General features: G+C 38.2%; 1 protein-coding gene across 1 annotated transcript in view; it reads left to right on the forward strand.

Moving 5' to 3' along the window:
• The window catches only part of LOC101746977 (E3 ubiquitin-protein ligase RNF19B), an 89,095-nt gene that overhangs the window by 44,218 nt on the left and 29,955 nt on the right, over positions 1–14,922 (forward strand). Inside the window, exon 2 of the mRNA XM_038011807.2 lies at positions 7,514–7,614. Coding sequence (XP_037867735.1) covers positions 7,514–7,614 — 101 coding nt within the window. The remainder of the gene's footprint in view (positions 1–7,513; positions 7,615–14,922) is intronic.

Consider the following 14,922-nt stretch of genomic DNA (forward strand, 5'->3'; position numbering starts at 1 on the left):
GTCGCTTGTGACGAAGGGCTCGACGAGTAAGTTAACCCTCAGACACAGCCCACTGAGCTTCTCGCTGGATCTTCTCAGTGGGTCGCGTTTCCGATCCGGTAGTAGATTCTGCGAAGCACAGCTCTTGCTAGGGTTCGTGTTAGCAAAGTCGTCAGGTTTGAGCCCCGCGAGCTCACCTACTAGTTAAGGTTACGCTGAAATAGCCTCTCAAGGCTATCAGCTTAGGTAGGAAGAAAAAAAAATCGGTCGGGCGCTGAGCGTATTCTAAACTGATTTCCATTTACAAAACTAAGTTTGGGAACCGGGACAAAACCGGGTCAAAGTCATGATTAATGTTTCATAAAACGTTTCTTTTTCTCATAAAGATTTAATCCGAATGAAAATTCCTTTGAAACTCATTATATTATTATGATCTCTCGTAAATTCTTTCTTGTTGTTTTGCTTTTCGATTGACCTAATTTGCTGTTGACCTGTTGCTACGTGTTTATTCTGACTTCCGATATATTCAATAGAATTTTTTTTTCTTCATTTACCACATATATATAAAAAAAAGATTTCAAACATTTCAATGATGTGTTTCAAACATTTCAATGAAATTTATTAACACACTAGCTGTACCCGTCCGCTTCGCTGGGCATTTAAAATTAACATTATTATTTCTCACTCCCACAAATATTCTCATCATTAACGCCCCCGCAACTCATATAGGCAGTCCAACACTCATATAAATATTAGCCTATCCATTCAGTACGTGTATTTCCTACATGGATACCAAGTTTCAAGTTAATCGGATGCATGGTCCGGTATTTATAACGGAACATCCGTAAAAACCACTGTAGATTTATATATTAGTATAGATTAGGCTTAGAAAATATGGTTAGAGGAAAAGAGATTCTTGATATCGAACTTCGAAGGCGAGCGATGCTTTTTTTTTCTCCAGCTAATTGTTGGTAGACTAGGGGACTTTGCCAGCTACGCCCGGACGGGAAGCAGTGAACGATTCACACGATGTCGGGTGGGTGCATTTGTTTACCAAACGAACACTTTACTAGTACATTTGGTACATTTGTTTACTGGTAGGACGTGTTGTGAATCCGCACGGGTAGGTACCACCACCCTGCCTATTTCTGTAGTGAAGCAGTAATGCGTTTCGGTTTGAAGGGTGAGGCACAAGAACTGCCCAACCACGAGTGAGTTTACGAATTTTGTTTGGATTTCACGAAGCTTACATAGAACCACACTTGAGTTCGCGTTAAATCTTTGACCCACAAAAGCATATGTTGCCAATAAATATGGTTCCAAAAGCCAAAAACAAAAACACGTTTAAACAGCAAGCCTAATTAGAAAAGTAAAACAAATATTTTCCATATCCTGATAATCTTGGACATTTATTGAAGACAAAGTAATAACATTATTTTATTACCATCAGTCCTTTATTCCTTTCCAAATTTTCTAAACAAACGGACGTCTTGAAGTTCGTGAAAATTACCTTGAAAGATTTTGTTAAATAGATAATAGTTAACGTAATTAAATCGTGTTAAAAAAGAGATAATACCGGATATACTATACTGGGAATACTGAATATATATTATAGATTTATTTCAGTATATGCAACGACTACGTAATTCCATTTATCGTATGAATACAAGTTCGGATTTCGCTATAAATTATTGCACTGATTTCATTAACCCTTATATTATATACTATAGTATAATATGATCGAATGGAATTGGGTTCGTTTCATCGTATCATTGTCGTAATTTTATCAGCAATTCCGTTGAAACATGTGTCAATCGTTTCCGATATATTATCAATGTTGCCCTTTTGCATTATAAGTTATAACATAAATTATGTACTTCTTGTTAGGCTATTTGTGTGTGTTTGTATAAGTGGAAAATGTTGTTGTTGACATTATAAAATCAAGATTTTCCAACAAACGAGTAAGTACTATTTCAATGATGAACACTAACGTAATAATAATAATAATAATTGAGATGTATGTAGTTTTTTTTTTCAATCAAGCATTTCATACTAACTGTGTAACATTGGTTCACGAATGCTATGTCCCTTTAAATTAAATTCAGATGGCTACCTCAGTGTTTTTTCTGCACTGCGACATTTCATGTGACATATTGTAGACCAGGAACTCCCAAATTATTTTGTCTACTGCTCACTTTGAGAATAAATTATTTTTTAGCGCCCCCATTTTTTCACCTACTTAAAAACCACTCTAGCGCGAGCTCAGTCGGTATCTAAGAGTCCTCCTAGATGAAATTACAAATCGCCTCCCAAGCCTCTACACAACGCCCCAACTTTTTTCCGGTTCTCTTACCTTTAGGCCTGTGGCGCCCAAAAAGGGGCGTTATCGCCCACTTTGGGAATGGCTCAATGATTTTGTAGGAATTAAGAATAAGACATCAAACAAAAGTACACAATTAAGTTTATACGTTGACCAGAGTCTTGTTCTTCTTCTTCTTAGTCGAATACTTCATTGCTGAAGGTCGTGTCCTTGAAAGCTCTTCGTGGCTCTTTGTACCCTCAGCTTCCATTTGCTTCGGTTTTCGGCTTCTCTCAGGGTGTTCGCAACAGAGAGTCCAGTGAGCGCAGTTATCTGATCCGTCCAACGGTATGGTGGCCGGCCAGAGTAAAGAATTTTGTAATAAATGAGCGACAACATTGTGCGGTGACAAATAATTTACGTACATCCAAAAGAGACGGACACGATTGTAGGTCACGTCGAGAACAATAGGTAAAGCGAGCGCAATGCATTGTTTTATAAATTCGATTATGCTCTGCAATGTCACAGAAAAATAAACCTTCATTCGCTTATGATATTGTAATTTTGTAGCCTCTGATGCTGGTGGTGCGACGTGGTAAATTATGTTCGTAATAAAAACTCATTACAGGAAAATTAATTGGTTGTCTGTAAAGTCCAATACCTTTTAGAGTATTGAGCGGTAGGCAGCGGCTTGGCTCTGCCCCTGGCATTGCTGAAGTCCATGGGCGACTGTAACCACTCACAAGCAGGTGGGCCGTATGTTCGTCTGCCTACAAGGGCAATAAAAAAGTCTGCTTACGGACGTTAGTTTTTTTTTATTGCTTAGTTGGATGGACGAGCTTATAGCCCACCTGGTGTTAAGTGGTTACTGGAGCCCATAGACATCTACAGCGTAAATGCGCCACCCACCTTGAGATATAAGTTCTAAGGTCTCAGTATAGTTAGAACGGCTGCCCCGCCCTTCAAGCCAATGCGTGCGGACACGCAGGACGTCCTACCACCAATAATTACGAAAATTATAATTTTGCGGGTTTGATTTTTATTACACGATGTTATTCCTTCACCGTGGAAGTCATTCGTGAACAATTGTTAAGTACGTATTTCATTAGAAAAATTGGTACCCGCCTGCGGGATTCGAACACCGATGCATCGCTAGATACGAATGCACCGGACATCTTATCCTTTAGGCCACGACGAGCTAAACGTCCTAAAGCCTAACGTCCACAAGGTCTTTGTGTTGATGCAAGACACGTGTATCGTTTTGATGATTCATAATTCAATACGACTGAATACCAATATTTTTATTTTTATTGAAACCATTTTATTATTTTATTTTTGTACTCTCTATGGACATTAAATTTGAAATCACATTCTTTGCATTGTTGAGGCAAAGTTTGGAATCAATAACTTAATTATACACGCTTTGTATCGCGAAAATGAAAACCAATGGCGGTTTGTTTTGGAAGAATTAGCTGTCGATAGGCCGATGTAATTACATTTGTTTACGTTATCCAAAAAACGAACTGGAAAACAAAGTTTTTTTTTTGCCCAAGACTCAAGTAATACTCATATTCTATTTAAGCTCGTCAATGCAAATGAACAAATACCTTCCATGACGGACTTAGGTTAATAATGTAATGTTATACTAAGCACTTTAACGTCTTTAATAATGTTTAACACTGAACACACCACAACGGGTCAAATGACCCATTTTAAACTTTAGCATTGAAAATGCACGTATCATCCTTATTCCTTTTGCACATTAATTGACTTCATGACTTTTTCTTACCAATTAACCTACAGTTATTATACATTTTTGTTTTTGTTTTGGTCTCTTTATTTTGAATAATATTTGTCGTATAACGTTACTACCCGCTATGGTAAATTCGAACACACCGGTGCATCGCTACATACGAATGCACCGGACGTCTTATCCTTTAGGCCACGATGACTTCAAAAGTTCTACGTAATAACGTCGGTAGCAGAACTATTCGAACTGCTAGTTCTGAAGTCACACGAGAAGAGAGATAAATGTGTCACAAGCCAACGCTTGAGTCGATCGTGCCTATCTATCGCTTGTACCGCGCTTCCTTTTTTTTTTTGCTGCCTAAGCTAATTTGAGAGGCCATTCCAGCGTAACCCTAACAAGTGAGCTCACGGGGCTCAAACTTGACAAAGTTGCTAACACTAACCCTAGCAAGAGCAGTGCTTCGCAGAATCTACCACCGGATCGGAAACGCGACCCACTGAGAAGATCCGACGAGAAACTCAGTGGGCTGTGTATGTGGGTTAATTTACTCGTCGAGCCTTTCGTCGCAAGCGACGGGTTCGACGAGAACGTTGACCGGTGCTTGAGGTACCTAAAAGCACCGTTAGTGGATCGGGAGGATCTGAGATGACGGCCGCGCTCACGCTTGCACGCTCAGGTTCGGGCGGAACGTGATACTTTTTCGTGCGTGCAGCCGCTGTTCATCGATTTATAAAACGTTATCACGTCAAAAATGAAACTGAAAACGAATATCAATCATTACCAATTTTATAGTTGCTCATTATACCAACAAGCTTCGGATTTATTAAAGTAGAATTAGCATTTGTGTGACGCAGGAGGTTTGGCCGCCGGCCCGAAAAAAAAGGGCACGTCCATCTTCAAAAATGTGCAGTGAGAGACAGCGGTTTGGCTGTGCTACGACTTTGTGACGTTGTTTAACAAATGGCCGTAAGTTTGTCTAAGTTCGATTGGCTATAAAAAAAAGGAATTGTTCACACTTCAATATTTCTCTTCTTTTTCTCCACCTTATCCCACTAGGTGGGGTCGGCAAGAGAAAAATTAGTTCTCTTCCATTCTCTTCTATCAGCCGTCTTCTCAACACTCACTCCTCTCTCTCTCTCATATCGTCATTCACACACTCCATCCATGTCTTCTTTGGTCGACCTCTTCCCCCTTTACCTTGCACTACCATTTCCATACGTCTCCTAGTCACATGCATCTCCTCTCTACGCATCACATGTCCATACCACGCTAACCGTCCGCTCTTTGATTTGTTCATTACCGGGGCTACTTTCACACTTCCACACATCACTTCAATACATGTAATATAATCAACAATTCGAGAACATCGATATATTAATACGTGAAGCAAAAACTTTGTATCCCTTTTTACGAAAATTGCGCGGACGGAGGAGTATGAAATTCTCCACACTTATAGAGAATATAGCGAAGAAGTGCACAATGCTAATATTTTTTTAAAATAATGCGTAAAAGATACATTAAATCAATAGAGAAAACATTACACACACTACATACCATGTATTTGACGCACACACGCATGCATACTATTTATTGTTAAACTTTTTTTCTTGACGTCTGTTGTCAAATTGAGATTAAATATTGTTTGTAATATTTTTTATAGTATAGTCTTGGCGAAATTTGTGATTATAGAAGTATAAAATACAATCATAATAGTGTACAAACTTACAATTATAATGAAGTAAAGTCGAATTTCGACCACTGCTGGTCCTCTAATAATAATAAACAGTGCTAGGTATTTCAAACGAGTTTGTAAGATTGACACAAGACCTTTAAACAATGTGTTTGGATGTGAACGGCGTGACTAAATAAACGATGTTCGATCGAAGAACATTGTCTGTGTTTTAATGCACTAGAGAAAACAATAAGGAAAACGATGTAGCAATAGGGAATTTCTTGTCAACATCGAAAACAAACTACGGAAATTACGTGTTTAAGGTATGTGTATATTTGCGTGAAAAATCGAGGCGTAAAAAAATAATATCTGTACTATGGCAAAGTCCAGGGAGGTTTATGATTTTAGCGGTACGATGTCGAAGTTTCAACTGTATAACGGCTGTCTCAGCCTTTAAATTCACGGGCTCAATACATGCATGCCGTATTGTGATTCCATTTCGTCCTTTAGTAACCGCCGAATGGTGGTAGGACCTCTTGAGAGTCCGCGCGGGTAAGTACCACCACCCTGCCTATTTCTGTCGTGAAGCAGTAATGCGTTTCGGTTTGAAGGGTGGGGCAGTCGTTGTAACTATATCTAAGACCTTAGAACTCATATCTCAAGGTGGGTGGCTCATGTACGTTGTAGATGTCTATGGGCTCCAGTAACCACTTAGCAATAAAAAATAATAAAAAAATTACGCAAGTTGTAAATTTTTGCGGATTTCATGTTTACACGATGTTATTTTTTCGTCGTGTAGGTAGTTGATGACATTACTCTGTTTTGTATAATACAATTTTTGTCCGGCAAAGCATATCTAGATTTTATTTAATATTAACTGTTGTTAATATTTTTTGTATTCTGTATACTTTTGTGTAGTTTATCAAATTTTGGTAACTTTTTCTTTATTTTAAACCCAAAGCTCACCACCATCAACATAAGGTACTGAACTGTTTTGCCTTTGCCTTAATTCAATGCCGATTTACCAGTAATTTAAATGAGTCGTCACAAGATAGGAGTCGCAGCGAACAACGGTAACAAGTATTCGTAAAACAAGCTATGAATCATTTGGCTTTACGCGTGCGTTACAAGCTTTTACAAAATACAAAATATTAACTGTACAGGAAAATGTGTATAAAAATTTTATAACTATGAAATAACATAGTTCAGCGGTGGGATTACGGTGTGCCGCAAATGAATCACGCGTTTCGAAGGGTTCAAGTCTTGTTCTAATGGAATTGAATATTGATTCGTGTCTTCAGGCATAATAGTAAATTTATGCTCCTAGATCTTGAGGACTTGAAGTGATTGTAAGAATTGATTGCAGGCTAGTCAAAGACCGTTTTATACTAGTAGTTTGGTTCACATATTAAAAAACGCGATAAATGTTGCTAGTTTTTTTTTTTTTTAGGTAGGTAGGTAGGACCTCATATGAGTCCGCGCGGGTAGGTACCACCACCCTGCCTATTTCTGTCGTTAAGCAGTAATGCGTTTCTGTTTGAAGGGTGGGGCAGCCGTTGTAACTATACTTGAGACCTTAGAACTTAGATCTCAAGGTGGGTGGCGCATTTACGTTGTAGATGTCTATGGGCTCCAGTAACCACTTGACACCAGGTGGGCTGTGAGCTCATCCACCCATCTCAGCAATAAAAAAAACATCTTCCTATAGACCATCCTCAATGGAATGGCCGACCAATATTGTCATGGATATAATACCAGTAATTCTCGTCTGAATGTTTTATTAATTCTCATTCCCGTTTTCCAATTGTTGCAGTGTTGGATCAAGGCGAAGCTAGGCCAGTTAAAGTGAGCGGCGTCGAACAATCACACAGCAGGCAGCAAACAACAATAGAATACATACCCGAAGATGAAGAGGTACGTGTATTGTAAACTTTTTTACTAACCTTTGTTGATCACACCTTAAGCTAAGTAAAATGACGACAAAGTAGACGTACATATTGTCGTCTTCTCGCATTAAAACTGTATAATCTCAAAACTTACTAATTTTACAGGAGAGCGTTTTAAAGGTTTAACATATTGTGATATTTTTAATATTAATCATCTTTGCGAAATTTTTTTTTTACCAGTTACATTATCTGTCTTTTAAAGTAAGATAAAATTATGTATTAATTTTGTTAATTGTAGTCAAAACATAGGTAAACTAAAAAACTAAAACTAAACTACGCTCTTTTGGCAGTATTTATGAGATAAATACTGGTGGATACCAAATGATTCCACCTATTAACTCAATTTCGAATATTTTTGGAAATTTTTTAATGCGAAAAGGCGATATGTAACTGGAACTGAATATTCGTTCAGGATTATGTCTAATAGCGTTATTTGTCGGTTAAATTGTGTTCACGTCGGTAATATTGATTTTGGAAGCTGGAAGCTGAGTTTCCGATGATGTCAACAATCTAGTTTTGAATAACACGCAAACCGGACGTTGAACGCTTGATTGCACGTTCACATGGTATATTTAACAATTGCGTATTTAGCTTACAGCGACTAGACGTAAGAGATCGATACGTCTAGCCTTTATATTTTATTGTCCCTACGTCGCGTCGGAGCAGATTACTATGTCGTCTAGATATACTTAGATTGGTCGACGATTATAGGGTTCATCCCAATTGTCCGTTTTTTTTCAAACAACAATTCACGGCTAGCCTCTCCGGTGGCTCTTTCTTATTAATAGTAGTCCCGCAATAGTCGAAATTCGACCATAATTAATTGAAATTTCACTTGTACACTATTATGATTCTATTGTCAAAGATTATTATACTTCTATAACCACAGAGTTCGCCAAAACTACACTTTATTGTCCTTGACAATAGATTGATAATAGTGTACAAACTTATAATTCCCGTTAGTTATAGTCGAATTTCGACTACCAGGGGACCGCTAGTATTCTCAATTTGACCACAGGCTTATAAGCAATAAGAAAAGTTTGACAGTAAACAAATAGTATGCATGCGCGTGTGTGTTAAATACATGGTAGTGTGTGTAATGTTTTCTTTATTGCTTTAATGTATAATTTAAAAAAAATAATAGCATTCTGCACTTCTTCTCTATATTCTCTATAAGTGTGGGAAATTTCATACTCCTCTGTCCGCGCAATTTTCGTAAAAAGGGGTTCAAAGTTTTTGCTTCACGTATTAATCTACGTTCGTCCCGCTCCTGTTCACGGCTCATCACAAAGAACGCGTCACTTTCATTCATTCATGGTATCTGTCTAAAAACTGAATGAAATCTAAACACGACTTTTGTATGTTTTTCTGTATTTGTGCACGCTAATCTCCGCAATCACTGAACTAATTGCGGTGGTTTTATCTTCTATATATAGAATTGAGATAAGATTCGTCTGATGATGATGATGATGAGATATATTTGTGCCATTGACAAATAATGCGTTTGCATTAATGTACTAGCTAAAAGGCAAATAATAGTAATAAACGAAGTAAAGTAACGGATAATTTCAATCGTTTATGAATATTCAGCTTAGGTTTAAATTATCGTATAAAATATTTGTTATCATTATTTTTCGCCTTTTAACTAGTACCTATGTTTGATGCAGTCGGGTGCTTTTTTTAATTAGTGAGTTATTTTGATTTTTTTTACTATTTTCAATAGTTTTTTTTCTCTTTCCCGGTCCCATTCCTTGTGTACTCTATGTTACTCCCACAAATGAGGAGAATCGAATGACACTTCGGAAAACACTTATGTTGAAAAGTATCAAAATTTTTACACTACATAGATCGTGCGAAAGAAACAAACACCCACAAATACCCACCCACATACGCACATTAAAAACACTACTTTTCTTCGGTTATAAAAAAGACGTTAACTTCAAAACGTATGAAATTGCCGGCCGATACATTTATTTTAGAAAAATAAAAAGAAAAACATTCCGTCTCCTTTTCCTTATGTACTAGCTAGCCACTAAACACGTTTATATTTTGTTAACTACTAGTGGTCTCGCAGTAGTCGAAATTCGACTATAATTAATTGAAATTATAAGTTTCAACATTATTATGGTCCTATTGTTACAGATTTCGCCAAGACTACACTATAGACGAATACTCGTAATATTAAAGATAAACAATACTAACCTATCCTCAATTTGACTACAGACTTTAAGCAATAACAAAAGTTTGACAATAAACAAAGAGTAGGTATACAACATGTGTGTGTCAAATACATGGTAGTGTGTGTAATGTTTTCTTTATTGATTTAATGTATCTCTTATGCATTATTTTAAAAAATATTAGCATTGTGCACTTCTTCTATATATTCTCTATAAGTGTGGAAAATTTCATACTCATCCGTCCGCGCAATTTTCGTAAAAAGGTATACAAAGTTTTTGCTTCACGTATTAATATATAGCTTCTTCAGAACTACTTGCGGTTACCTAAATCGGTGCTTCACAGCTCCCTCGTTTTATTGCCGTGTGCTGATGCGTTTAATGTGTTGCCGTGGTAATGTTTTAGTAATCGCAATTCGTGATTGTGCAAACGGAGCTCGTGGCTCGAGGTCGCCGGGAATGCCAACGAAATCACGTCTCCGACGCCTTAATCCGCGCTCTGCATAAATTTACTTTTACTAGAAAAAAAAAAAACACTTTCTACACTTGCACGCGAACGCTGTACACGTTCGAATACAATCGAGAAATCTTTACGGCCATTTGGCGCTAAGCGGACACGATGAAGGTTTTCGTGAAAATCAAACTATAGAAACGTCATGTATTTTTTTTAATACGCTTTTATTAGCTTTAAACGTATGTATGTTTTTAACGGAATCTTTGAACATGATTTTGACCCCCTTCAAAACGTCGGATTAACTCGAAATTTGGTACACTTATTAAGGACCGATGACAGTTCCATACCATGCACCCCACGCTGTTTTACAATAAAATCATTTTTTCTTTTATTAAAATTTATTTTCTATTTTTTTGTTGGATTTTCTACAAAAGCGTATTTTATTAGTTTTTTTTTACTATTATTTATTAATAAAATCATCAGCTATGTTATTCATTATTAAAAATCCTAAAAATATTACTAATGCGCTCAGAAACTACCAAAGCTTATTCAGTTTTAGTTTCATCAAACAAAGACTTGTGAGGTATATTACTAGGGCAGATTCACAAAGTAGACAAGGTTAATTTGACAATGTCAACTTGGTTTACCTGAAAATAATTATTTATAGACCAAACCATTATATTATACTTATCTATGAAAAAAAAAGAATTTTTATTGCTTAGGTGGGTGGACGAGCTTACGGCCCACCTGGTGCCAAGTGGTTACTGGAGCCCATAGGCATCTACAACGTAAATGCCGCCCACCTTGAGATATGAGTTCTAAGATCTCAGTATAGTTAGAACGGCTACCTTCAAACCGAAACGCATTACTGCTTCACGGCAGAAATAGGCAGTGTGGTGGTACCTACCCGTGCGGACTTACAAGAGGTCCTACCACCAGTAATTACGTGAACATTTGTTAAGTAGGTACGTATTTTATTAGAAAAATTGGTACCCGCCTGCGGGATTCGAACACCGGTGCATCGCTACATACGAATGCACCGGACGTCTTATCCTTTAGGCCACGACGACTACAAATTCTCATAATCATAACAGAATAACAAATAACATAATCTCTATTAAAAGTTTATAGATTGGATATTGTATTAAAATCGTTTGGAACCTCTGTTTCTGCGGAGGGACTTCGGTTCCCTCTGTATTTTGTACCGTATGTTCCATGGGGAGTGCTCTGTGGAATTGTTCGAGATGATACCGGTCTCTCCTTTTTACCATCGCACCGCCCGCCACCAGAGTAGAGTTCATCCATACTACCTGGAGCCACTGCGGTCATCCACAGTGCGTTTCCAGAGGTCTTTTTTGCCACGTACCATTCGGCTATGGAATGAGCTCCCCTCCACGGTGTTTCCCGAGCGCTATGACATGTCCTTCTTCAAACGAGGCTTGTGGAGAGTATTAAGCGGTAGGCAGCGGCTTGGCTCTGCCCCTGGCATTGCTGAAGTCCATGGGCGACGGTAACCACTCACCATCAGATGGGCTGTCTACCTACAAGGGAAATAAAAAAAAAACATTGTGATTTATTAATTTTACTCGGATAGAAATGTTCTTTAAATGTATATTTATTGTTATCGAATACTTACGAAAGAGCGCGCCGCTTAATACAGTTTGTTTACAAAACGTACATAAATGTTTTAATTTTATTGGAAGCAGCGTATGAAGGAACGCTAGGCGGTCTGCTAACTTCACATCCACATACTTTTCTGTTTTACAGAATCGAAAAATGTTGTACGTAAAGGAAGTTTATGAAACTGTGTTAATAGATGGTATTGTATTTATCCTTGAATTGTAAATCGAATTGTATTTATTGAATAAGTTAAATAGACAAACGAATAAGTGGGCCTGTCTGTAATACTACAGTTTTGTATCCTGATCACGCAGGAGCCAGTCACCGTCCACGCCCTAGACACGTTCTTACGGATCCATCAGATCCAATAACCTTTGCATTAGACGCCTTCAGCTCTAACACTAGGAGCAGGCTTAGGGACCCCGGTAACCGTACTCGTCGAACTCGACAAAGAGGTCGACGTGCAACCTAACCGATGCGTCAGCCCGCTGAGTTTCTAGCCGGATTTTCTCTGCGGGTCGCGATTTCGATCCGGTAGCACATTCATTCGCGAAGCAGTCGCTCTTGAGTTGTTAGGTCTCCTTCGGAGGCGCTCGGGCAGCTGTTAGCAAATTCCACCTCTCCTGAATGAACTTTTGCTCGCCACATAACATTTTCCCTTTAAAGTAGGGTGCTCTGTAAAATGTCCGATTATTGCCCTAATGGCTGTTGGTTTACTTGCTAAAATTAAGTTTTTTTTATTGTCAGACCGCTGTCTACTGTACGCACCCTTATCAACGTATGGTACCTTCGCGATAGAAATAGACCTGTTTATAAACTTATTTCTATATACTAAAAGAATCCCTATAGCGTAAACATTTCGAATACTACATTCGAATTTACTGATGGTGGGACCTCTTGTGAGTCCGCACGGGTAGGTACCACCACCCCGGCTATATCTGTCGTGAAGCAGTAATGCGTTTCAGTTTGAAGGGTGGGGCAGCCGTTGTAACTATACTGAACCCTTAGAACTCATATCTCAAGGTGGGTGGCGCATTTACGTTGTAGATGTCTATGGGCTCCAGTAACCACTAACCAGGTGGGTTGTGAGCTCGTCCACCCATCGAAGCATTAAAAAAAGAATAATAGTCAATTACGGTTTTCCTTCATACAAATTTTTCGTTGTTTTTTGACTATTCACAAAAAACCTTTTTAAAACCAAGCCCTTGTCGTTCCAGTGGAAAAACAATTGTTGTTGTTTTTGTGTTGTGTGTTTTTCTCTCTCGAGGTTTGTTGTTGAATAACAAATAGCTTGGAAAGCGAGAGTTGAACGCTTCATAAAACAGCGTAACGGATTTAAATGAATCTATTATTTATAATACACGTGTATATACACATTAGCCCTGTGTAATGTGTTAACATAATTAAAATGTTTTACTGAACAGTGAATGTCATCGATGTTCATGATGTGTTGTTATGCTACATTTAATTTTTTTATTTAAAGATAGATAAAGATATGCAATCTTTATTTAAAAAAGGATTACGTTTTGAGAAACGTCACGAATTACTAATATTAAAGAAAAAATATTTCTTTTATAATGAGGTCTGTGTCTCTTTTCTCACGCATGGAATTTGTTTAAAGTAACATGCATATACCGGTTTTTTTTTTTATGATTGAAGGATTACTGGTGGCCCGGAGGCCTTTCCAGTTTCACCAGGACAGGTGGGCGAGCAAAGGCTCAGCCAGGAGGGGTGGGACTTGCTAACAGCTACCCGAGCGCCTCCGAAGGAGACCTAACAACTCAAGAGTAGCTGCTTCGCGAATGAATCTACTGCCGGATCGGAATCGCGACCCGCTGAGAAGATCCGGCGAGAAACTCAGCGAGCTGATTCATGGGTTAGGTTGCACGGCGAACTCTTTGTCGAGTTCGACGAGTACGGTTACCGAGGTCCCTAAGCCTGCTCCTAGAGCTGAAGGCATCTAGTGCAAAGTTTATTGGAACTGATGGATCCGTAAGGACGTGTGCGTCCTGCAATGCAAATATACACGTATTTATCAACAACTCGACAAGTATAGTCTACACGTAAGCCTCTCGAAACATGTTTTTTCTAAATCAGGATCGATTTTCTTTCCGTCCCATCATCAAAGGTGTCATTAGTACTGTACACGCTGGGATTCGGGATAAATAAAATTTCACCAAAGTACAACTAAAAACTGTATTCCACATTTAGAACACTTAAAACACTCAACAAACACTAAAACTTTCAATTCGCTTGTACGACTGCAGATCTATATCATTTTATTTAAACAGATTGCTAACAGAAAGGCTATGATAGACATGTTGATATAAATACTAGAAAAAAAAAAGTTATTGACCAATATGTCTCTTGTGTCTGGTACGAGTATACTGTTAGCCCATGAATATGATAAATAATTTAAATGTTTTTAATTTTTTTTTATTGCTCTTGTAGGCTGACGAGCATACGGCCCACCTGATGGTGAGTGGTTACCGTCGCCCATGGACTTCAGCAATGCCAGGGGCAGAGCGAAACCGCTGCCTACCGTTAAGTTATTAATAATATATAAAAATAATACATAGTAGTTTGTTTTCTTCGGGAGCATTTTATCACTTTATCAATCGGAACGTTTTGCTATAAATCTAACTGGTCTTCAACTTAGAAAAATGATGATTAGTAGGTATAGTTTTGGCCATGAGGGATGGCTTTGATCGCGGTCTCATGTTTGCCGAACTTAGCCCTTTCTTGGTCAGGACATACTGAATCTCCCTAAATGTGTGTACACGGTCCCATATGCGCTAGCCTGCTTCCCAATCTAGAACCTTTGTACAGTCGAACACAATAAGTTAATCCATAATGTAAGTACAACCGGATTACCTTTAAAACGGTGTCGTAATATCGACACGAAACTACCTTTCTCTCTGCGGCGTTCGTACAGGCGGCAAACCGAACTGATCGTGGACCGCATCGACCTCATTTCTGATTTGTGGTTTGAAGCAAATTCCAAATAATTTTGAAATAAAACTCTCTG

Source organism: Bombyx mori, chromosome 6, assembly GCF_030269925.1.
Source record: "Bombyx mori chromosome 6, ASM3026992v2".
NCBI classification, from domain to species: domain Eukaryota; kingdom Metazoa; phylum Arthropoda; class Insecta; order Lepidoptera; family Bombycidae; genus Bombyx; species Bombyx mori.